General features: G+C 47.0%; 1 protein-coding gene across 4 annotated transcripts in view; it reads left to right on the plus strand.

Moving 5' to 3' along the window:
- TXNDC16 (thioredoxin domain containing 16) overlaps positions 1–23,422 on the plus strand; it is a 48,933-nt gene that overhangs the window by 14,069 nt on the left and 11,442 nt on the right. For all 4 annotated transcript variants that reach the window (XM_081910417.1, XM_081910419.1, XM_081910416.1 and 1 more), the window contains exons 6-16: positions 823–897; positions 2,793–2,914; positions 3,462–3,549; positions 4,744–4,900; positions 7,052–7,218; positions 9,364–9,424; positions 9,589–9,736; positions 11,176–11,322; positions 12,209–12,268; positions 21,664–21,832; positions 22,826–22,938. In XM_081910417.1, coding sequence (XP_081766543.1) covers positions 823–897; positions 2,793–2,914; positions 3,462–3,549; positions 4,744–4,900; positions 7,052–7,218; positions 9,364–9,424; positions 9,589–9,736; positions 11,176–11,322; positions 12,209–12,268; positions 21,664–21,832; positions 22,826–22,938 — 1,307 coding nt within the window. The remainder of the gene's footprint in view (positions 1–822; positions 898–2,792; positions 2,915–3,461; positions 3,550–4,743; positions 4,901–7,051; positions 7,219–9,363; positions 9,425–9,588; positions 9,737–11,175; positions 11,323–12,208; positions 12,269–21,663; positions 21,833–22,825; positions 22,939–23,422) is intronic.

Here is a 23,422-nt window from a genome sequence, read left to right on the forward strand (position 1 = left end):
CAAGCATCGCTGGGCCTTGTTTTCTTTTCGTTTTCCAGTGTATTTGTTGTTCAAATTCGGCTCAAGCAAATTTTTACGCTGAAAGCAGTTTGAGAAACTCTGACTTTGGCTGGATCAGGCCCAGAGCCTAGGACTTGCTGGTCAGAAGGTCGGCGGTTTGAATCCCCGCAATGGGGTGAGCTCCCGTTGCTCGGTCCCTGCTCCTGCCAACCTAGCAGTTTGAAAGCACGTCAAAGTGCAAGTACATAAATAGGTACCGCTCCGGCGGGAAGGTAAACGGCGTTTCCATGCGCTGCTCTGGTGTGCCAGAAGCGGCTTAGTCATGCTGGCCACATGACCCGGAAGCTGTATGCCGGCTCCCTCGGCCAGTAAAGCGAGATGAGCACTGCAACCCCAAAGTCGGTCACTACTGGACCTAATGGTCAGGGGTCCCTTTACCTTTAAGTTATTAAGGAGGGATGCAGGTGGCGCTGTGGGTTAAACCACAGAGCCTAGGACTTGCCGATCAGAAGGTCGGTGGTTCGAATCCCCGCGACGGGGTGAGCTCCCGTTGCTCAGTCCCTGCTCCTGCCTACCTAGCAGTTTGAAATCATGTCACGGTGCAAGTAGATAAATAGGTACCACTCCGGCGGGAAGGTAAACGGCGTTTCCGTGCGCTGCTCTGGTTCGCCAGAAGCGGCTTAGCTGTACGCCGGCTCCCTCGGCCAATAAAGCGAGATGAGCACCGCACAACCCCAGAGTCGGTCACAACTGGACCCAATGGTCAGGGGTCCCTTTAACTTTACCTTTATCTCCCTCTCACGTTCTTCTCCCTACTTCCAGGGGACACATGCTGCTTCGTGAGCTCCCCACGGACGCCTTGTTCAGCGTGGATGCCATTGTGGCCAACGTGCTCTTGTGAGTCCTTTCGACATCTGTTTGATTGGCGTCTGTTGCCTTTGCAGCCACCTGCCTGCGTTCTGCGTGGAAAGAGGGTGGTGATAGCAGACTGGTGCTGAGTCAGTGACAGCTGCGGGTGGGGGAACTGGAGGTGACCGACTTTTAGAATCAGAGAACTGTAGAATTGGAAGGGAACCTCAGGGGTTCTCTAGTCCAACCCAAGGCAGATCAGGACTCACAGCTGACAGGTGGCCATCCGACCTTTGTTCAAAATCCTCCAAGCCCACCATCTCCCGAGGGAGTCCGTCCCACTGTCCAACAGCTCTTCCTCTTGGAAGGTTCTTCATAATATTTAGTCGCAATCTCCTTCCTTTTCATTTGAATCCATTGGTTTGCCCCCCCCCCCCCCGGAGCAGCGGAAAACAAGCTTGCTCTGTTTTCCTTGGGCCAAAACTCTGTGGCAGGGCACCTGGTCCCAGGGCCGGGTTTAGGTTTGATGAGGCCCTCAGCTACTGAAGGTACTGGGGCTCCTTCAATGTCCAGCTGCCCTTTGTCAACAACAAATGGTCGCTGTTTTTTGTGTTGAATATTTTCTATAAGGAAATTGATGGACCTGATAGGTATCGCAAGCCATTTGCCCATGTGGCCATGCGACCAGTCCGTGCAGAATGTAGGCACCCTCTACAGTGGTACCTCGGGTTACATACGCTTCAGGTTATATACGCTTCAGGTTACAGACTCCGCTAACCCAGAAATAGTACCTTGGGTTAAGAACTTTGCTTCAGGATGAGAACAGAAATTGTGTGGTGGCAGCGGGAGGCCCCATTAGCTAAAGTGGTGCTTCAGGTTAAGAACAGTTTCAGGTTAAGAACGGACATCAGGAACGAATTAAGTACGTAACCAGAGGTACTACTGTATATAGAAAGGAGCAAACCAGTGATATTTTAGAGAGCAGGCTAGCAGGCGGGGTCCGTGACTTATATCATAGGAGCCTACACAACACAAAACACTTTTGCTATAGGTAGGTTATATTTCAATTGTTTTTTATCTTATACAGTGGTACCTCGGGTTACATACGCTTCAGGTTACAGTCTCCGCTAACCCAGAAATAGTATCTCGGGTTAAGAACTTTGCTTCAGGATGAGAACAGAAATCGTGCTCTGGCGGCGCGGCGGCAGCAGGAGGCCCCATTAGCTAAAGTGGTGCTTCAGGTTAAGAACAGTTTCAGGTTAAGAACGGACCTCCAGAACGAATTAAGTACGTAACCAGAGGTACCACTGTATCTTGGAAATGTACATCCAGTTTTGTTTCTCCTTTAAATTTTTTTGCCCGCCCCATGAGAGTGGGGCCCTGAGCTATAGTTTGTTTAGCTTATACGTAAATCTGGCACAGCCTAGTCCACATTCCCACCATGCATTTAAAGTACTATGAAACCACTTTTAAGCAGTCCTGGTTTCCCCAAAAGAATTCTGGGAGCTGTAGTTTGATAAAAGTGATGAGAGCTGAAATTCCCAGAGTTCCCTGCGAAGAAGGATTGATTGTTGAGCCACTTTCCTCAGCCCCTCTCACCCCAGCTGCCTCAAATCGGTGACCCTCAGGCCCACGGGACAAATACAACCAAAACCTGCCCTCCCTCATCTTCCTCGAGTGTTTATGGCCTGGCTGTAACGTGTCCTAGATGTCCGATAATTGATTTTGCTCACCCGGATAGAGAATAGAGAGCAGTGTGTGCATGCAGAAAATTGATTTCTGCACAAAGGTAAAAGGTAGGTTGTTTTGCCCCGCCCACTTTTGCCTCTGGTCCCGCCCACCGCTGGAATGTGGCCCTCGGGGGCTTGCAAAGAAGCAGATGTGGCCCTCGGTTTGAAAAAGCTTTCCTGGTTTACACGTCGCTCGCTGTGTCTCCTTCCCAGCGCTCTCCTCTTCAACGAAGTGAAATACGTCGCCACTGTGGCAGACCTCCAGAAGCTGGAAGACTCTCTGAAGGGCCACCGGAACCTGGTCTTTGCCTATGTGCAGGCTGTTGGGACGGCAGGTAATAAATTGGGCAACTTTGCTCGGCCGCGGAGGGTTCCCTTGTCTGTTTCCTCCCTCCAGCTCCAAAGTTTGTGGAATCAGCTGCTGCAGAGCCTTGCTTTTGGTTATAAAGGCAGTGATTGAACCGCATTGAGCCAAAGGAGGCTGCTCTGGGATATCTGAAGGGCCGTATTTCTCCCCTACGATCCTGCCTGGGCTCTGAGATCTTCAGGGAAGGCCCCTCTCTCAGTCTTTCCACCCTCCTGGAGGGAGCCAAGAGAGGGCCTTCTCGGTGGTGGCTCCTTCCAGCCAACTTTGGAACTCCCTCCCCAGGGAAGCCAGACTGGCTCCCCACCCCTTGTTGTCCTCCCGCAGGCAGGTGAAGACTGTTTTATTCCGACAGGCCTTTGCGGAAACCACTTGAAGCCTCTCAATTGCTTTTCTTTGATTTGCTCGTTGCAAACAGCTCAAAGTCTTGAAATTTTGATAATAAACCTGATTTGCAATGGGGGTTGAAGAATTTTGAATGCAGCTGTAAATACGAATCCCTTTCGTATTTCTCTTAGAGCACAGAGCATTGATGGAGGCTGCTTTTGTCTACGACTCTCTTAAGTTTGCCTTAACCACTGAAGTGATGGTTTTGAGGAGCATTCGGTATGTATTTGACACACAAACACACACGGAGGGAGGCTGTGTAGCAGGGTAGGCAACCTAAGGTTCGTGGGCTGGATGCGGCCCAATCACCTTCTCAATCCGGCCCCCGGACGGTCCGGGAATCAGTGTGTTTTTACATGAGTAGAATGTCTGCTTTTATTTAAAATGCATCTCTGGGTTATTTGTGGGGCATAGGAATTCATTCTTTTTTTCCTCTTCCAAAATATAGTCCGCCGCCCCCACAAGGTCTGAGGGACAGTGAACCAGCCCCCCACTGAACAAGTTTGCTGACCCCTGGGTATTCCTTTTGCATCAGCAAATAATTGGAATAATTGGGTGCACTATTCCCACCTTAGATCAAATCTATGCTGCCAGGTCCCATAAGAAAGCTGCCGAGATAGCGCAGGATAGTGCGCACCCCGGAAATGATCTCTTTCAGCTTCTGCCTTCTGGAAGAAGGTACAGGGTTATAAAGGCCAGGACTAGCCGCCTGAGAAACAGTTTCTACACAAATGCAATTCTGGTTCTAAGTGCAGCATAAGGGGTCTGTACAGTATAGTGGATTTTAAAATGGGGTTTCAGAGTTTTTTAGGGGGTTTTGAATGTTTTATGTAGTTTTTCAATTTCATTGTTCTGCATGGGACAATGACAATATAGATATTGTATATCATATATTGTATTCTGGGTCCAGTTTGGTGTTTTTGCAAAGGTGGTCAAATGCTACCTGGCTGTGTTTCTAGGCATGTCTGCATTTAGGAATGCAAGCTCACGGGAGGCCAGGCCGGATCCTGTACTGATGCTCTTTTTTTTTTTTAAAGTAATATTTATTAAAGTTTCAAAGAAGTTACAAAAATGAAAAGAAGGGCAAAAAAACAAAAACAAAATACAGAAAAATAAAAACAATTAAAAACAAATCAGTCTTTCCATGTCTTATCTTTCATTTGTTTGTTTCCCTGACCTCCTCACACCTCCCTTTTTTGTATTCTAATTCAATAGTTGTTTCAGCAAGTCCTTAGCGATTTTGCTTTTATCTTGATATTTTATCTTAATATATTGTAACTTTACATTATCACCTGTTGGCAATCCATTTTTACATGCCCCTTTGTAACATTATTGCTAAAACCACATAACTTCATTCCAGCATCCTTCTAACATTCCTTCCTGTACTGATGCTCTTGTCTCTTCCTCCTGCAGCAGCGGAGAGCCGGACGTGCCGAGCTCAAAGCTCTTTTTCTGCCACTGCAAAGTGGCCACGGATCTGGACCAGTCATGCCGGAGGACTCTGATGGGGCAGCCTCTGACCACCCTGAACATCCACAGGTTCCTGAAGCTGATGGCGGAGCCCCTCGTGGTACGGTTGGTGGTGGACGCCTTCCCCCCTTCACCCGCACCCACTTATCCTGAGCTTTCTTCAAAGGCCTATTGGATTATAGAATCGTAGAGCTGCAAAGGGACACCCGAGGGTCATCTAGTCCAACCCCCTGCAATGCAGGGATCTCAGCTCAAGCATCCATGACAGATGGCCATCCAACCTCTGCTTAAAAAGGAGACATGGGAAGCAGCTGTCTATCCTTGCCAAGTCCCCCCCCCCTCCCAGCATCCTCTCCGAAAAATGTTAGATTGGGAGACCAAAGTTCAAATCCCCCACTTAGCTACGAAGCTCCTATTTAACTCCTTTGTTCAGAATCACGAGGACTAGAAACTTGTTTATTTATTTTCAAATGATCTATTCTTTATTTCAGCAATTCCCAACCCCCCCAGTATATATTTATTTATAAGGAAACATTGTTGTTGTTTAGTCGTGTCCGACTCTTCGTGACCCCCTGGACCAGAGCACTCCAGGCACTCCTGTCTTCCACTGCCTCCCGCAGTTTGGTCAGACTCATTTTGGTAGCTTCGAGAACACTGTCCAGCCACCTCGTCCTCTGTCGTCCCCTTCTCCTTGTGCCCTCCATCTTTCCCAACATCAGGGTCTTTTCCAAGGAGTCTTCTCTTCTCATGAGGTGGCCAAAGTCTTGGAGTCTCAGCTTCAGGATCTGTCCTTCCAGTGAGCACTCAGGGCTGATTTCCTTCAGAATGGAGAGGTTTGATCTTCTTGCAGTCCATGGGACTCTCAAGAGTCTCCTCCAGCACCATAACTCAAAAGCATCCATTCTTTGGCGACCAGCCTTCCTTATGGTCCAGCTCTCACTTCCATACATCACTACTGGGAAAACCAGAGCTTTTTCTATACGGACCTTTCTTGGCAAGGTGATGTCTCAGCTTTATTTATTCCAACCCCCCAGTATATATTTATTTCTATGGAGACATAGCACAATATAATAACAGGTGCCCAATGAAGCAAAACATAAGTAAGGGGAGTATCTGGGACTAAGCATATAGGAACAGGTTTCCACACCAAAATCAAGCACAATAAATTCCTATCTCAGAGTTCCAGAGAAGATAAATGGGTTTGCATTCTCCTGTACCTTATGACTCCATGACGTTATGAAAAGGCTCCGTTTTCCAGTGAAGGCATGACCTTGTTGTCTTTCCTCTCTGGTTCCCACCATCTAAGTAAACTTAGCCATACAACCAGGGAGGCTCACCTGGCGCCTTCACGAAGGAGCGTCTCCACCCCCATCGTTCTGCCTGGACACTGAGGTCCAGCTCCGAGGGCCTTCTGGCGGTTCCCTCATTGTGAGAAGCCAAGTTACAGGGAACCAGGCAGAGGGCCTTCTTGGTAGTGGCGCCCGCCCTGTGGAACGCCCTCCCATCAGATGTCAAGGAGATAAAGAACTACATTAACTTTTAGAAGACATCTGAAGGCTTAGCCTTCATTAGGAAGTTTTTAATGTTTAATGTTCTGTTCTGTTTTCTTATATTCTGTTGGAAGCCGCCCAGAGTGGCTGGGGCAACCCAGTCCAGGTGGGCAGGGTACATAAAGTAAATTATTATTAGTAATAGTAGTGGTAGTATAAATTATTACTATTTTATCTTTAGGTGACCTGCAAAAATGTTCCTCTTACCCCAGGCCTTTGGCTAATTACGCAACCTGTGCCCTCTTAATCTGGGGTGTGCATGTGTTGTTGTTTTGATGTTGTGTATTTTTGTGTTGTGTATTATGTGGTGTATTTTTGTGTTTTGATATTGTCAACTGCCCTGATATCCTCAGATGAAGTGCAGTATAGAAACTTAAGAAACAACAACAACATGCATACATACATAACATACATACGTACAATGCCCCAGATTTTACAAATGATAATTTTGGCAGCAGTTAAGAGACGTTGTCTGACTCCTCTGGCTTCTGTTAGTACAATTTTATGAACATATATGAATAGTAAAGTACAGCCAGCTATTGCTTCAAAGAACTCAGATTTGTCACTGCATCTTTCTGTTTGCTTAAAGAAGGTAGATTTCCAGGGGAGCACTGAGTACAGTATTATTACTTATTTTTGGGGGGTGGGTAAATTTTGGGAATCTTTGGTGTATTTGCCCTGAAATGGCCTCTCTCCTGCAGGCAGAGGCTACGGAAGACCCAGAGAAGGTTTCCACCACTCACTTCCAGCTGGGCCTCCCGCTGATCTTCATCCTGGCTCACGAGGAAACCTTGGAGGCAGATAAAGGAACTGCAGAGTTTGTGGCCTGGCAGCTGCTGGGCAAGGCTGGAGTCCTCCTCCTGTCAAGGTATTTGAGGACAAGAGGTATTTAATTTGGGGAAGGGGAGAAGAAGATGGGTGGGTTTCTTTTTAACCATTTATAACCTAAGCGCCACCAATCAATCCTGCAGAAGTTAATCGAAACAAGTCTGTCAAAAAGGGGGGGTAACAATAAAGTATGAAAGAGACAGTTTACTAGAAGTGAAAAAGAAAATCGTGTAAGGGATAAAGGGAGCCAAACAGAGGGAAAGAAGAATGGAAATAATGGTGTGTGTGTTTATGTGTGTGTGTGTGTGTGTGTGTGTGTGTGTGTGAGAGAGAGAGAGAGAGAGAGAGAGAGAGAGAGAGAGAGAGAAGATCATAGTCACTGGTCCCATCACCTCCTGGCAAATAGAAGGGGAAGAAATGGAGGCAGTGAGAGATTTTACTTTCTTGGGCTCCATGATCACTGCAGATCAAACCTAGACAGCATCTTAAAAAGCAGAGACATCACCTTGCCAACAAAGGTCCGTATAGTTCAAGCTATGGTTTTCTCAGTAGTGATGCATGGAAGTGAAAGCTGGACCATAAAGAAGGCTGATCGCCGAAGAATTGATGCTTTTGAATTGTGGTGCTGGAGGAGATTCTGAGACTCCCATGGACTGCAAGAAGATCAAACCTCTCCATTCTGAAGGAAATCAGCCCTGAGTGCTCACTGGAAGGACAGATCCTGAAGCTGAGACTCCAAGACTTTGGCCACCTCATGAGAGGAGAAGACACCCTGGAAAAGACCCTGATGTTGGGAAAGATGGAGGGCACAAGGAGAAGGGGACGACAGAGGATGAGATGGTGGGACAGTGTTCTCAAAGTGACCAGCATGAGTTTGACCAAACTGCGGGAGGCAGTGAAAGACAGGAGTGCCTGGCGTGCTCTGGTCCAGGGGGTCACGAAGAGTCAGACACGACTAAACAACGACGACAAAGTTCCGCTGAGTTCTTCCTGACAATAAACTGAAGGTGTGCCTAGGATTAAGGACAGGACCCTGGACTAGATGGGCCCCCTTGGGCCTGATCCTGCGGCCAGCCTCTCCTTAGGTTCTTAAAGGCAGGTCGTAGACTGGCAGGTGCAACAGGGGGAGCGATGATAACAGCCTTTGATTTGATTTATTGTACTTCTATGCCGCTGTTCATTCAGATGAATCCCAAATTGACTTTCAAACAAGAAATAAAAGTAACATAATGGAACATCACAAATACGGCACAGATCACACAAAATAATGAACAAATCATCAATAAAGCAATCTATTGGACACTGTTAATAAAGTAGCAACTAAAAATTAAGCTAAACACCACAGTTGCATTTTATATCATCAAATCAGCAGGGCATTTATAATCCGTAAAACAATATTAAGTTCATATACACACTCTCCGTGCCTTTGAGAGGTTTGCTGCCACAACTGGCTGTTAAAACCAATTCTTAACTCTAGTCCTGCTATAGAGTTAGCTCTAGAAATGTGTTAGCTCTAGAGTTAGCTCTAGAAATGTGAGCCCTTTTAGCCATTTTGGGCAGCGTTCACAACCTTTCCCCCACTTTCTAACCCACAGCTCAATGGTAGAGCAGTCCAGTCCAGCCACAGGAGAGCTGGCCCTTAGATCTATAATAATAATAATAATAATAATTTATTATTTGTACCCCGCCCATCTGGCCGGGTTTCCCCAGCCACTCTGGGCGGCTTCCACAAAGACCAAAAATACACTAAGATGTCAACATTAAAAACTTCCCTGAACAGGGCTGCCTTCAGATGTCTTCTGAATATCAGGTAGTTGTTTATCTCTTTCCCATCTGATGGGAGGGCGTTCCGCAGGGAGGGCGCCACCACCAAGTAGGCCCTCTGCCTGGCTCCCTGTAGCTTTGCTTCTCGCAGTGAGGGAATCACCAGAAGGTCCTCGGTGTTGGACCTCAGTGTCTGGGCAGAACGATGAGTGTGGAGACGCTCTTTCAGGTCTACTGGGCCGAGGCCGTTTAGGGCTTTAAAGGTCAACACCAACACTTTGAATTGTGCTCGGAAACGTACTGGGAGCCAATGTAGGTCTTTCAAAACCGGTGTTATGTGGTCTCAGCAGCCGCCTCCAGTCACCAGTCTTATTTACAATGCCTCATTTCAGATTTTAATACCTCGTTTTTATCTTGAAAGGAGCTCCATCAGCTTGGATGTTCTTCCCCGGTGTAACGTCGCCCTCAAGACACCTGAGGAGGTTAGTTCGTTGTTGCTGGTGTCATTAAGACTCCCTCTCTGTTTTGCCACCTGCAGCAGGCCTGTTCAGTCGCAAGTTCCATTGCAGCAAATGGGACTTACTCCCGGGTAAATGTGTGCAGGCTTGCAGCCTTGACTGGTTTCAATGATCTGGTATTTCCGCAGGGTGTGCCTGTTAAATACTTGGTTCTGAAAGACGTGGATGAGATCATAGCCTTGGTGGAAAACGGCCAGGAGAGCGAACCCACACAGGAACGTGAGAAGGAGGAGGAGGAGGAGGAGGAGGAGGAAGATGGTGAGAACTACGAACAAGGTAGATTTACTAATTCATTTTATTTGGTAAAAATTTTTTACGCCACTTAATGGTTGAAGTAAAAATCCAAAATGGCTTACAGAGAGAGTAAGGCAATAAATATAAACAACTATCAAAACATTCAAAAGGTAAAATCAGCACTAAACAGATGAAAACATTCTCCATGTCTGAAGACGGTTTGGAAACTTCAGCTGGTGCAGAATTCAGCGGCCAGGCTGCTCACCGGAGCAAGACGGTTTGAGCACATTGCACCGATCCTGGTCCGACTGCACTGGCTACCAATTCGTTTCCAGGCCCAATTCAAACTGTTGGTTTTGACCTATAAAGCTTTAAACGGCTCAGGACCGCAATACCTCAAGGACCGCCTCTTCCCATATGAACCTAGCCAGTCCCTGAGATCATCTTCTGAGGCCCTTCTGCTTCTTGTGCTCCCTCCTCGAGAGGTCCGGAAGGTGGCAACACGAGAACAGGGCCTTCTCTGCAGTGGCTCCCCGTCTGTGGAATGCTCTTCCCAGGGAAGTTTGCCTGCCACCTTCATTACACACCTTTAGGTGCCAGGCAAAAACGTTCCTTTTTAAACAGGCCTTTGGTTGACCTGATCAACATCCTATACCCTTTTAAAATGTGGCTCTTTTGGGGGGAGTGGGGTATTATTGGGTTAGTGCTTTTATTTTTATATACTGTGATCTTTTTATGTGAATCGCCCTGAGACCTTCAGGTATAGGGCGGTATATAAATTCAGTCAGTCAATCAATCAATCAATCAATCAATCAATCAATCAATCAATCAACAGGTTTATCTAAATAAAATTGTCTTTAGCAGGTGCTGAAAAGATGACGGCAAAGTTGCCTGCTTGATATCAATTGGCAGAGAGTTCCAGAGTACGTTTGCTTGTACGTTTCCGAGCACAATTCAAAGTGTGGTGCTGACCTTTAAAGCCCTAAACAGCCTTGGTCCTGTATACTTGAAGGAGCATCTCCACCCCCATCGTTCAGCCCGGACACTGAGGTCCAGCACTGAGGGCCTTCTGGCGGTTCCCTCAGTGAGGTTACAGGGAACCAATCAGAGGGCCTTCTCAATGGTGGCACCCACCTGTGAAACACCCTACTATCAGATGTCAAGGAAATAAGCAACCTTCTTACTTTTAAAAGACATCTGAAGGCAGCCCTGTTTTGGGGAGTTTTTAATGTTTGAAGTTTGATTCTGTTTTTAGTCCTCTGTTGGGAGCCGCCCAGAGTGGCTGGGGAAACCCAGCCAGATGGGCGGGGTATAAATAATAAATTATAATTTGTATTATATTATTGCTTCCGCAGTAAAAGTAATTGATAGCTTCACCCTCCATGAAGTCGTGGGGTGCTTTCTGAACCCTGCCGAAAGCATGCAGTGGGTGCTGTTGTTTTCCTTGTCTTGAGAAGGAGCCTGTGTTGTTTGCCCTGCAGAGATCCAGGACGACGAGGTGGTGGAATCGGTCGTCAGGGACCGGAAGCGTGAACTTCCCCTTGAGCACATCCAGACCCTGACGGAAGACTCCTTCGCCCCTGCTCTGGCAAAGACCAACTCCACGGCCGTGCTCTTCTATGCCAGCTGTAAGTAAACAGCCTCAAATAGCTCCGCGTTTCACCTTTCCAGGAACCATCTCTCTCTGTTCTGCTGCTGTTTCTTAGATTTGACCTTTCCTCTAGCGCGAATGTTGAATGGGGCGCTGGCGTGGAAATCCAGCATCCTTGGAATTCCAGGGCCCAGCAAATGTTCTGGGTATTGCTGTATTTTCTGAACAAAAACCATAATAACACAATTTGACAATTCAGATTTGAATACACTGATATGACTACACCTTTTAAACAATATTTTCCCACCTTTCTCTCCTCCCCCTACTTCCCACCACTATCCGCCTTATCACATAAATATTCCTTCCAGATTTCTTCATACGTATCCAGCCTTAATTTACGTCGACATGCAATTCGTTCATATGTAGATAATCTGTCCATATTATCAATCCATGTGCTCAATGGAATCTTTTTGCGGCTCTTCCAATTCATCAAAACAAGTTTTTTTGCTTCTAATATAACACGGTACATCCATATTTTTTTCCCCTTGTAATCTCCCATGTTTCCGGAATATAGTTTAGAATTAAATTCATTTCCCCTAAATAACAATTTCTTTTTATTACTCTTGCTATAAATATCCTCACCTCACACCGAAATGATCTTATCATCGGGCAGTTAATCATCATATGTACGAAGTTTGCATTTTTACTCCCACATCTCTAGCAGTTGTCTGCATTTGTTATTTTCTTCTGGTAAAGTTTTTCTGGAGTCAATTGCACAATTTATCCAGGCTGCAAAATCCCTGTACGCTTTTGGTACGGACTTCCCATTTGTACGGAACTTTGCCTGCCTGCAGAGCAGAGCTGAGGGATTTCTGGGGGCCTGGAATAACAGATTATGTTTTTCTTTTTCCTCTTGGCCTCAGGGGAAGCCGTCTCCCTAGTCGTGATGCAGTCCTACACCGAAGTGGCTGCCCGTCTGCAAGGTATGGAGGCCAGCTAGCGATTTCACTTACACACAGATTGCAGCTCACACACAGTGTGATGTAGGACTTCCCCTATAGCCTTCTGCTCGGGCACACAAGTGGGGTGACTATCTTGGGCCACCAGGCCAGCTGGCAGGAGGTCAGTTTTTACAGGACCGCCTCTCCTGGTCTGCCCCGCAGAGGACCTTAAGGTCCATGAATAATCATAGTTTAAAGGTCTCGGGCCCTAAGGATGTCAGATTATCCTCCACCAGGGTCAGGACCTTCTCAGTGATGGCTCCGACCTGGTGGAATGTTCTGTCCCATGAGACCAGGGCCCTGCAGGATTTAACTTCCTTCCGAAGGGCCTGTCAGACAGAGCTATTCCGCCTGGCTTTCAATTTGAACTTAGCCTGATCTTTTATTCTCCTCCCTTCCCTCCTTCCCCCCTTTTTATGAAGATTACCCGCTCTGGGATCCCACAGCTAATTCTCCCCTGGTCTCCTCACTGGCCCAAGTAGGAGTAATTTAGCCAGTTAGCCCTGGGGATCATCTAATGTTTATTGGATGGATTTCCCCCCTAAATTGATTTTTGAATTCTGAATTTATTGTTATTCATGTTTTATACTGCATTTTATGCTGTTTTTTTGTTGCCTCAATTAAGTGTTTTAAATTTGTTGTTAGCCGCCCTGAGCCTGGTTTTCTAAACTGGGAAGGGCGGGGTATGAATAAATTATGATGATGATGATGATGATGATGAATTCCCTGGTGGTTGCAGGAGGACAGTGGCTTTGGGTATTTGTAATGGCCAGTAGCAGCAGACTGGAAACTCCCCGGCCAAAGACCTCCATACACATTGACCAGGCTTGCACCCCAGAGAGGTCATTTGGGTGCCGCTAACGCAACAGTTAGGGAAGCGGTGGCGCTGTGGGTTAAACCACAGAGCCTAGAACTTGCCGATCAGTAGGTCAGCGGTTCAAATCCCCACAATGGGGTGAGCTCCCGTTGCTCGGTCCCTGCTCCTACCCACAGCAGTACGAAAGCACGTCAAAGTGCAAGTAGATAAATAGGTACCGCTCCGGCGGGAAGGTAAACAGCGTTTCTGTGCACTGCTCTGGTTCTCCAGAAGCGGCTTAGTCATGCTGGACACATGACCTGGAAGCTGTGCGCCGGCTCCCTCGGCCAATAAAGTGAGATGAGTGCCACAACCCCAGAGTCGGCCACAACTGGACCTAATGGTCAGGGGTCCCTTTACCTTTACCTTTTAACGCAACAGTTACGAATGACCAGTCTTTGCAGACGCTGTGCTGTGTCCAACAATTTGACTTCACCCCCGAGGCTCTGTCTCTTGAGACGGATAGAGGCCAACAAGAGCAACATTATCTCCCTTCACCTGAGGATCACGAGGGAGTTTGCACTATAAAAACCCCAAAATGCGTACTGTAGTAACAAAAAAGCAATAACTGGTTTTTGCATTTCTTTTCTGGAGAAGGGAGTATTTTTGTGTTGTGAACCTCCCTGAGATCTACAGATGGAGGGCAGTTTACAAATAATAATAATAATAATAATAATAATAATAATAATAATAATAATAATAATAATAATTGTTGTTGTTGTTGTCCCGTGGACCACAGAAATCTGGGCGCAGAGCTTTCCAAACCGTGAGCTCCGGTTTGCTAGTAAAGCTGAATTACTGTCTTGTGAAATGGCGCATGTCTAAAAAGCCAGTGTGGTGTAGTGGTTAAGAGCGGTGGACTTGTAATCTGGGGAACCGGGTTCGTGTCTCCGCTCCTCCACCTGCAGCTGCTGGGTGACCTTGGGCCAGTCACACTTCTCTGAAGTCTCTCAGCCCCACTCACCTCACAGAGTGTTTGTTGTGGGGGAGGAAGGGAAAGGAGAATGTTAGCCACTTTGAGACTCCTTAAAGGGAGTGAAAGGAGGGATATCAAATCCAAACTCTTCTTTTTCTTCTATTTAGTCGTTTAGTCGTGTCTGACTCTTCGTGACCCATGGACCAGAGCACGCCAGGCACTCCTGTCTTCCAACAAATAATAATAATAATAATAATGGTCATGGAGCTTCGTGCTCTGACCAGCATCCCAGTGGAAAGTCCCTGGTCCTGAATGGGGTAACTGTGCCCCTGAAGGACCATGTGCGCAGCCTGGGAGTCATTTTGGACTCACAGCTGTCCATGGGGCGCAGGTTAATTCTGTGTCCAGGGCGGCTGTCTACCCGCTCCATATGGTACGCAGAATGAGACCCTACCTGCCTGCAGACTGTCTCGCCAGAGTGGTGCATGCTCTAGTTATCTCCCGCTTGGACTACTGCAGTGCGCTCTATGTGGGGCTACCTTTGAAGGTGACCCAGAAACTACAACTAATCCAGAATGCGGCAGCTAGACTGGGGACTGGGAGTGGCCGCCGGGACCACATAACACTGGTCCTGAGAGATCTGCATTGGCTCCCAGTATGTTTCTGAGCACAATTCAAAGTGTCAGTGCTGACCTTGAAAGCCCTAAACGGCCTCGGTCCTGTATACCTGAAGGAGCGTCTCCACCCCCATCGTTCTGCCCGGACGCTGAGGTCCAGCGCCGAGGGCCTTCTGGCAGTTCCCTCACTGAGAGAAGCCAAGTTACAGGGAACCAGGCAGAGGGCCTTCTTGGTGGTGGCGCCCTCCCTGTGGAACGCCCTCCCACCAGATGTCAAAGAGATAAACAACTACCTGACATTCAGAAGACATCTTAAGGCAGCCCTGTTCAGGGAAGTTTTTAATGTGTGACATTTTTGTGTATTTTGGGTCTCTGTGGAAGCCGCCCAGAGTGGCTGGGGAAACCTAGCCAGATGGGCAGGGTACAAATAATAAATTATTATTATTATTATTATTATTATTATTATTATTATTATTATTATTATAAAGTCATAATTCAGTACATCTCCTTTGCAAGCAGAAAGTCCCAGATCCATCAAGGTGGGACAGGGAGAGACCCCTTCCCGAAACCTTGGAGAGCCTCCGCCAGTTAGGCCCAATGGTCTGAATCCCATATGATTCAGGGATCCAGGGCCTGATTCTGGGCTTGTGGTCTTCCACTATTATCTCTCGCCTCTTGCCTTTTCAAGGCAACAGAGGCTGGATTGCAAGGGAAATATTCTGACCGCTAGATGGCAGAAGCCTATTAAACTCCCATGGACCGCAGAAATCTGGGCGCAGAGCTTTCCAAACCGTGAGCTCCGGTTTGCTAGTAAAGCTGCATTACTGTCTTGTGAAATGACTGTCGCGTATTCTACGCGAAGCTTTCAGCAGAGACGCTAAGAGTTCCAGGTTTGTACAGTTCTGTCTTTTTAATGTGAGCTATTTACACAGGCATGTACAAAAGAAACAGTCCATACAGAGTACTTACAAAAGAATACTCTCCTCCACCACAGCTCTACAGCACAACCACCATACAGGACAACCACCACACCAACCACACCCACTGTTACACAGGCTTCCCTTTTAAAGCAGGTGATACTAATTACACTCCTGCTGAGTCACTCTGACCCAGCAGAGTATTGCATCATCCTGAAGCCTGCAGGCTTATCCAGTATCCTGCAAATCCCAACACTCCTCCTTAAGTCAAAGGCTTGAGACCTAATAATTCTCTTAAGTCTCGAAATTTAGGAGCATCCAAACATTTTGTATACAAATCTGCCACATTACATTTTGTGTTACAGTGCTGTACCTTTAACACATTTCTTTCCAAAGCATTTTTCACATTTCCGTATCTTATAGCTATATGTTTGCTCTTGCTTTTAAAGTTCTGTTGGTTAGCAAGCTGTTGTGCAGCCATGTTGTCACTTAGCACAGTGATTGGCATTTCAGAAGGTATTCCAAGCTCTTTTGTTAGGCAAGCAAACCATTCTATTTGTGATACACATTCGCTTATGGCTGAGTACTCTGCTTCACAAGTACTTGTGGCAACAAATGTTTGTTTCTGGGATTTCCACTGAACCAGGGCATTTCCAATATAGATGGCATAGCCAGTGGTAGACTTTCCATTTTCTCTGTCCCCCCAGCTGGCATCAGCGTATGCATACACTTGCTGATCATATCCTGTATCCAGCACCAGTTTGTAATCTTTTGTGCCTTTCAGATACCTTAGGATTCTTTTAAGTGCTAGCCAATCTCTCTGAGCCGGGTCTGCACTTCTTTGGCTTAACATGTGCACTGCCAATGTTATGTCAGGTCTTGTCCAACAACTTAAATATAACAGAGAACCCAACAGAGAATGAAGCGCTGTTGCATTCTCACATTTTTGCCCTTCTGGTTCATTTTTGTACTGGGTAGTTATGGGAGTATCAACCTCATTTGCCCTCTCCATTCCATATGTCTTTAGTAACTTTTCAATTTTTTCCTTCTGACTCAGAGAGTAGACGCCCTCTTCATTTCTCTGAACCTCTACTCCTAAGTAATTCTGAATCTCTCCCAAATACTTCAGTTTGTATTTGTTACCTAGGCTGTTTATAAACCAAGACACTTGCTTTTGTGCAGTTGTTATCAGACAGATATCGTCAACATACAAAAGTAAATAACAAACACTTCCTTGCACCACTGCTGAATATAAGCAGGAATCAGCCAGGCTTTGTTTGAATCCCATCTTTTTCAAAGTTGTGTCTATGCATTCATGCCATAGACGTGCACTTTGGTGCAACCCGTATAGTGCCCTTTGCAGCTTTAACACCATGCTGTCTTTTTCCAGCTCATAACCTGGTATTTGCTGTAAATACACCTCGGCGTCTATAGGAGCATTTAAATATGCTGAGGCAACATCAAAATGATTAACTTTTAACCCTCTCAGACTTGCCATTGCTAAAACTGATTTTACTGTTTCAGCCTTTGCTGTTGGGGCAAACACTTCATCATAATGTATCATTTTCCTTTGTGTAAAGCCCCTTGCCACCAACCTGGCTTTCCTCTGACAACTACCATCAGCCAGCCTTTTCACTTTGAAAACCCACTTACAGCTTATGGGCGTTTTACCTTCAGGCAATTCTGTAGGGACAAACACATTGTTGTTTAGCAGAGAGTTATACTCTGCCTGCATTGCCTTTAACCACGCCTCTTTCTCTAGAGTAGGTAACTCTTGCACTTCTTCAAAGTTTTCTGGCTCAGTTACACAAACCTGGTTTATGGTGGCTGGGAACCCATAACGGTCTGGAGGCTGACCTTTATTACTTCTTGCAGACCTCCTTGGTTCATTAATCTCATCCCTTGGGCTACCTTCAGGACTGCTTTTGGGGTGGATTGACTCTGTAGATCTACCTCCTCCTGTCCCTGTTGCACTTTCTTCTCTCCCCTGCTTTATGCTAGCAGCTGGAGAAAAATGCTCAACCTTTACCTCTTCCCTTTCAGTTTCTCTGGGAGAGTTGCCAATTCTCAGCTTTGTTTCAACTGCCTTATCAGGTATGCTCGGCAGTAAAACTTTTTCTGGCAGCAGGTTTGCATGTATCTTGGGCCAATTTCTTTGCTCATTAAAGCTGGCTGATCGACTATAACTCAAAAGATTTTTATCATCTTCAAACCTGTAAGCTTTCGTACCACTTTCATACCCAAGAAATAGCAACTGCTGTGCCCTTTTCCCACCTTTTCTTCGGTTCTTTACAGGTATGTCAACCCATGCCTTTGTCCCAAAGATTCTCAAATGTTGCAAACTGGGACTTTTGTTATAGAGGATTTTATAGGGTATGTCATCTAGTACCCTTGACCACAAGCGATTCCCAATATAATTTGCGGTCTTAATACTCTCAGCCCAGTACTTAATTGGGAGATTTGCATCTGCTAGCAATGCTTTCATTTGTGTCTGCAAGACACCTCCCCTACGCTCTGCTACTCCGTCCTCCTGAGGCGTCGCCACATTGGTAAGTCTATGTTTAATCCCTTGGGAACGCAACCAGTTTCTTAGGGAGCTTGCCATAAACTCTCCTCCCCTGTCTGACTGAATAGAGCACACCTTTTCACCAAGTTGCCTCTCTACCCTTCTTACCCAGAACTTCAAAGTTTGGGCAACGCCAGACTTTTGCTTCAATGGATAGACCCAGCCAAATCTAGAATAGTCATCCACTAGGATCAAGCAGTACTTGTTATGGGAGACACTTGGTGGAAAAGGACCAGTTACATCAGCATGAATCAACTCCAGTGGTTTTTTGGTTTCTCTCTGGCTTGCTCTTGCTACTGGGCAAGCCCTGCTTTTAACCTCCTTGCAGATATTACAGTCTAAGTAATTATCACAACTTTTTATGTTTTTCATCCCCCCACACAACTCCAATGTTTTGTTTAGCACCTTATAGCTAGCATGAGCCAGACGCCTGTGCAGGAGATGAATACACATATCATGGGTTGGGACATTTTGCACATTAGCAACCTTAGACTCACACTGCAGTACATACATATTAGTTCTAAGGTTAGCATTTGCCAACACTGCCCCATTTTGCTTTATCTGGCACTGGTCTCCCACAAAGTTTACTTCAAAGCCTGCTTTTGCCAAGTCAGGAATGCTTAGGAGATTGTTTTGCAAACTAGGCACACACAACACATTCCTGAATGTGTGTCCCAGTTGTGGGAACACAACCTCCCCCTCACAAACCACATTAGCTTTCTGGCCCGTAGCAAGACTTACATGTTTTTTGTTTGAAGCCCTAGCATCAGTTAGCAGTCCTTTTCTTTTACAAAAGGTTTGAGAAGCTCCACTGTCCAGAACCCACAGCTCTTCATTTTCTTGACCATCTGCAGACACCCAAGCGGTAGACTCTCTCTGCTGCCTCCTGTGCTTCTGCTGTTTTTGTTGTTTTCTCGGGCAGTCCCGCAGCAGATGTCCACTGGAGTTGCAGCAAAAACACCTTTTTACTCTGTTGACCACCGGCTGGTCTGCAGTAGCTCCTCCTGGCTGTTTCTCCGGCTCCCGACACCTCTGCTCTTCCCGGCTGTTGTTCCCTCTGGGATGCTCCAACAGCTGGGCTGAGGTCATCTTTCGCTCTGCACGCCTGTCCTCCTCTGCATACAACCGTCCGGTAACGTATTCCAGAGTCAGCTTATCAGTCTCTACAGACTCGAGGGAGTTGACTAGCATATCATAGCTGTCATCAAGGGAACTCAGGACTATAAAGACTTTGTCCTCTTCCCCCACAGGCCTCCCTCTTAAGGCTAGCTCCTGGAAACAGCCTGTTAGGAATTTTAGGTGGTTTACCAGGGAGTCCCCCGGTTTCTTCCGACACCGGTACAGTCTCCTGGTCAGTGTTATCAGTGAGCCAGCTGTCTCTCGCACATGGACAGCCTTGAGCGCATTCCATGCCTCACTTGCCGTCACCTTATCAGCTACGTAGACTAGCTGGCTGTCGTCCACTCCAAGGATGATCGTAGCCAAAGCTTTCTCATCCTTTTCTAGCTGGGCCTCTGCTAGTGCCAGCTTTTCGTCGTCGTCCTCATCTTCCTCAGGGGGCTGCGGTGGAGTTTCCACCATCTTCCACAGGCCCTCACGCTTGAGGAAGTGTTGCATGCGGACCGACCAGATGCTGTAGTTAGTGGCCGTCAGCTTCTCCAGCAACACGCCAGTTCTGGACTGCTCCATCCCTGCAGCTCACCTCCAGCACCCACGGCTAGATACCTGCCACCTGTACTCTTGCGCAGCGGAAGCGTGCTGGGCCCATAACCCTGTCGCGTATTCTACGCGAAGCTTTCAGCAGAGACGCTAAGAGTTCCAGGTTTGTACAGTTCTGTCTTTTTAATGTGAGCTATTTACACAGGCATGTACAAAAGAAACAGTCCATACAGAGTACTTACAAAAGAATACTCTCCTCCACCACAGCTCTACAGCACAACCACCATACAGGACAACCACCACACCAACCACACCCACTGTTACACAGGCTTCCCTTTTAAAGCAGGTGATACTAATTACACTCCTGCTGAGTCACTCTGACCCAGCAGAGTATTGCATCATCCTCAAGCCTGCAGGCTTATCCAGTATCCTGCAAATCCCAACAATGACGCATGTCTAAAAAGCCTTAAAAAGTTTGGAAAGCTGTGGTTGGGTGCATAAGAGACAAGGTTGTCTCTAAAGTAACCTGCCCGTCTAGTCCAGCACCCTGTTCTCAAAGTGGCCAACCTATGCCTATGGGGAAACAGCGATCAGGATTTGAACTCAAGACCAACTCTCCCCCTCCTCTGGTCTCCAGCAACTGGGGTTCAGAAGTATGGCTGCTTCTGACTGTGGAGGCAGAGTAGAGCCATTCTGGCTAGCAGCCATGATAGCCCTCTCAGTTAATGAATTGGCCCAATCCCCTTTTAAAGTCGTCCAAATTGGTGCCCATTGTGGCCTCCTGTGGGAGGGAGTTCCACAGGTTAACCGCATGGCATGAGGCAGCATTTTCCAGCTTCTTGCACATCTCCCATTAACTGCTGATCTTCTCCTGGGTGAGCACGCCCAGTTCTTTTCAACCCACCCTTGTGGGATTTGAGTGGGTCGGTGCAATGGGTTGCCCAAGGATAACAATTGCAAAAAAAAATTCTGTGTTTTTCGCTCCATAAGATGCACCTGACCATAAGACGCACCTAGTTTTTAGAGGAGGAAAACAAGAAAAAAAATATTTTGAATGAAACAGTGGATGTATGATTTTTGTGGTTCATGCTGTGGCCACAGACATGATATGTGATTTGACGGTGAGTTTGGGGTAGCCCAATGCAAAAATCCTTAGGATCCATGTGGATCCGTGCTTTGTAACCACGTTTTTGCACCATTGTGGCCCCACGAAACAGTGGATACATGTTTTTTTTGTGTGTAGGCTGTAGCCATGGACATGCTATGTGATCTCATGGTGAATTTGGGGTGACCCATTGCAAAATTCCTGAGAATCCATGGGCTTTTACCTCCCCCCTCCCAGGCAGCCTCCTTTATTGCTTATCTCCCTCTGATCAGCTGCTTCAACACTCCCTTCTCTCTTGTTTGCCTTAGTGTCTTTTCCTTAGCTGGAGCAGTTTTTTGATCCTCCTTTTCTTCTAATTTCTCTCCTCATTGCTTTAGTCTTCCTGTCTCCTCTCCTTGCAAGTTTGCTGTCTTTACCTCTCCTCTCCCAGGCAGCCTCCTTTATTGCTAGCGTCCCTTATCTCCCTCCCGATCGCTTGCCTATCAGCAGCTTTGTTTCAACACCCCTTTCCCTCTTTCAAAAAAAAAAGCACGATCTGCTTTTTGTCCCTGGGCAATTCGGCTCCAGGGACCACGCATTCGCTCCATAAGACGCACAGACATTTCCCCTTACTTTTTAGGAAGAAAAAAGTGCGTCTTATGAAGCGAAAAATACGGTATATTTAGTGTGTGGCTTTTAGAAAGGTGCTGATGAGACGTGCACCATTTTTCACTTCGCTTTGCTCTCCTAAATACTTTACAGGAACCCCTGAGATTACGCTTGCGAGGGTCAACTGCTGGGACTGGCCAGACCTCTGCGCACAGCAAAACGTCACTCAGTTTCCAACCATCAAGATGTATGTGGAAGCGGAGAGATGGCTGACCTACTCTGGGGTGTGGGGAGTCGAGGAGATGCTAAGGTTCATTGAGCTGTAAGTATCTTCCTGGTGTGTTTGGCTCTAAAGTGCACATGGAAGGTGGGTGGTCTGAGGTCGCAATTCTGGAGAATTTGGAGAACCTGTTCTGAGAATAGATTTCTGCTTTAAATGTGCATTCTGCAGTCTTTTGTCGTTTCTGCCCCCATCGCTCAGCCCGGACATGGAGGTCCAGCTCCGAGGTTATTCTGATGGTTCCCTCACTGTGAAGAGTGAAGTTACAGGGAACCAGACAGAGGGCCTTCTCAGTGGTGGCGCCCGCCCCGTAGAGCGCCCTCCATTCAGATGTTGAGATAAAGAACCATCTCACTTTTAGAATCCTAGAATCATAGAGTTGGAAGAGACCACAAGGGCCATCGAGTCCAACCCCCTGCCAAGCAGGAAACACCATCAGAGCACTCCTAACATATGGTTGTCAAGCCTCTGCTTAAAGACCTCCAAAGAAGGAGACTCCACCACACTCCTTGGCAACAAATTCCACTGTCGAACAGCTCTTACTGTCAGGAAGTTCTTCCTAATGTTTAGGTGGAATCTTCTTTCTTGTAGTTTGGATCCATTGCTCCGTCTCCGCTTCTCTGGAGCAGCAGAAAACAGCCTTTCTCCCTCCTCTATGTGACATCCTTTTATATATTTGAACATGGCTATCATATCACCCCTTAACCTCCTCTTCTCCAGGCTAAACATGCCCAGCTCCCTTAGCCGTTCCTCATAAGGCATTGTTTCCAGGCCTTTGACCATTTTGGTTGCCCTCCTCTGGACAAGAAGATGTCTGAAGGCAGCCCTGTATTGGGAAGGTTTTGCCTTTCAGTGCAGACTGAATCTGATCTGTCCCACATTGAGTATGTCCCAATCTCCCTTCTTCCCACCCTGGGTGGTGAGACTTGGGGTACCCAAAATCTTAGGCAGTGACATTAAGCGTAGGAAGGAATCGAAAAAGACCTTGTAGACAGGCCTGAAACTATTTCCCCTGGTTTCCTCTTACATCTGCAGAAACAGAATCTCCTGTCCGGTGAAGTTGACCACGGCCGAAGAGGTGGAAGACTATTTAAGGATCAAAACTTCAGTTTCTGTTTTGGGACTGTTTGATTCCAGCATGAGTGAAGGTAGACACCTCCCTTGGTTACCAGAAATGATAATACTTCCTATTGCCCTTTACCTGTAGAAACCGTTATACGTGTTTCTTATCCTGCTTTCCTTCACAACAGCCCTGCCAGGCAGGCCCTCTGCCATCCTAATTTTGACCGGTGGGGAATGGAGATGGTAAAGGTAAAGGTAAAGATAAAGGGACCCCTGACCATTAGGTCCAGTCGTGGCTGACTCTGGGGTTGCGGCGCTCATCTCACTTTATTGGCTGAGGGAGCCGGCATACAGCTTCCGGGTCATGTGGCCAGCAGGACTAAGCCGCTTCTGGCGAACCAGAGCAGCGCACGGAAACGCCGTTTACTTTCCCGCCGGAGTGGTACCTATTGATCTACTTGCACTTTGACGTGCTTTCAAACTGCTAGGTTGGCAGGAGCAGGGACCCAGCAACGGGAGCTCACCCCGTCTCGGGGATTCGAACCGCCGACCTTCTGATCAGCAAGTCCT

This window comes from Podarcis melisellensis (genome assembly GCF_964234715.1).
Source record: "Podarcis melisellensis genome assembly, chromosome: 1".
NCBI classification, from domain to species: domain Eukaryota; kingdom Metazoa; phylum Chordata; class Lepidosauria; order Squamata; family Lacertidae; genus Podarcis; species Podarcis melisellensis.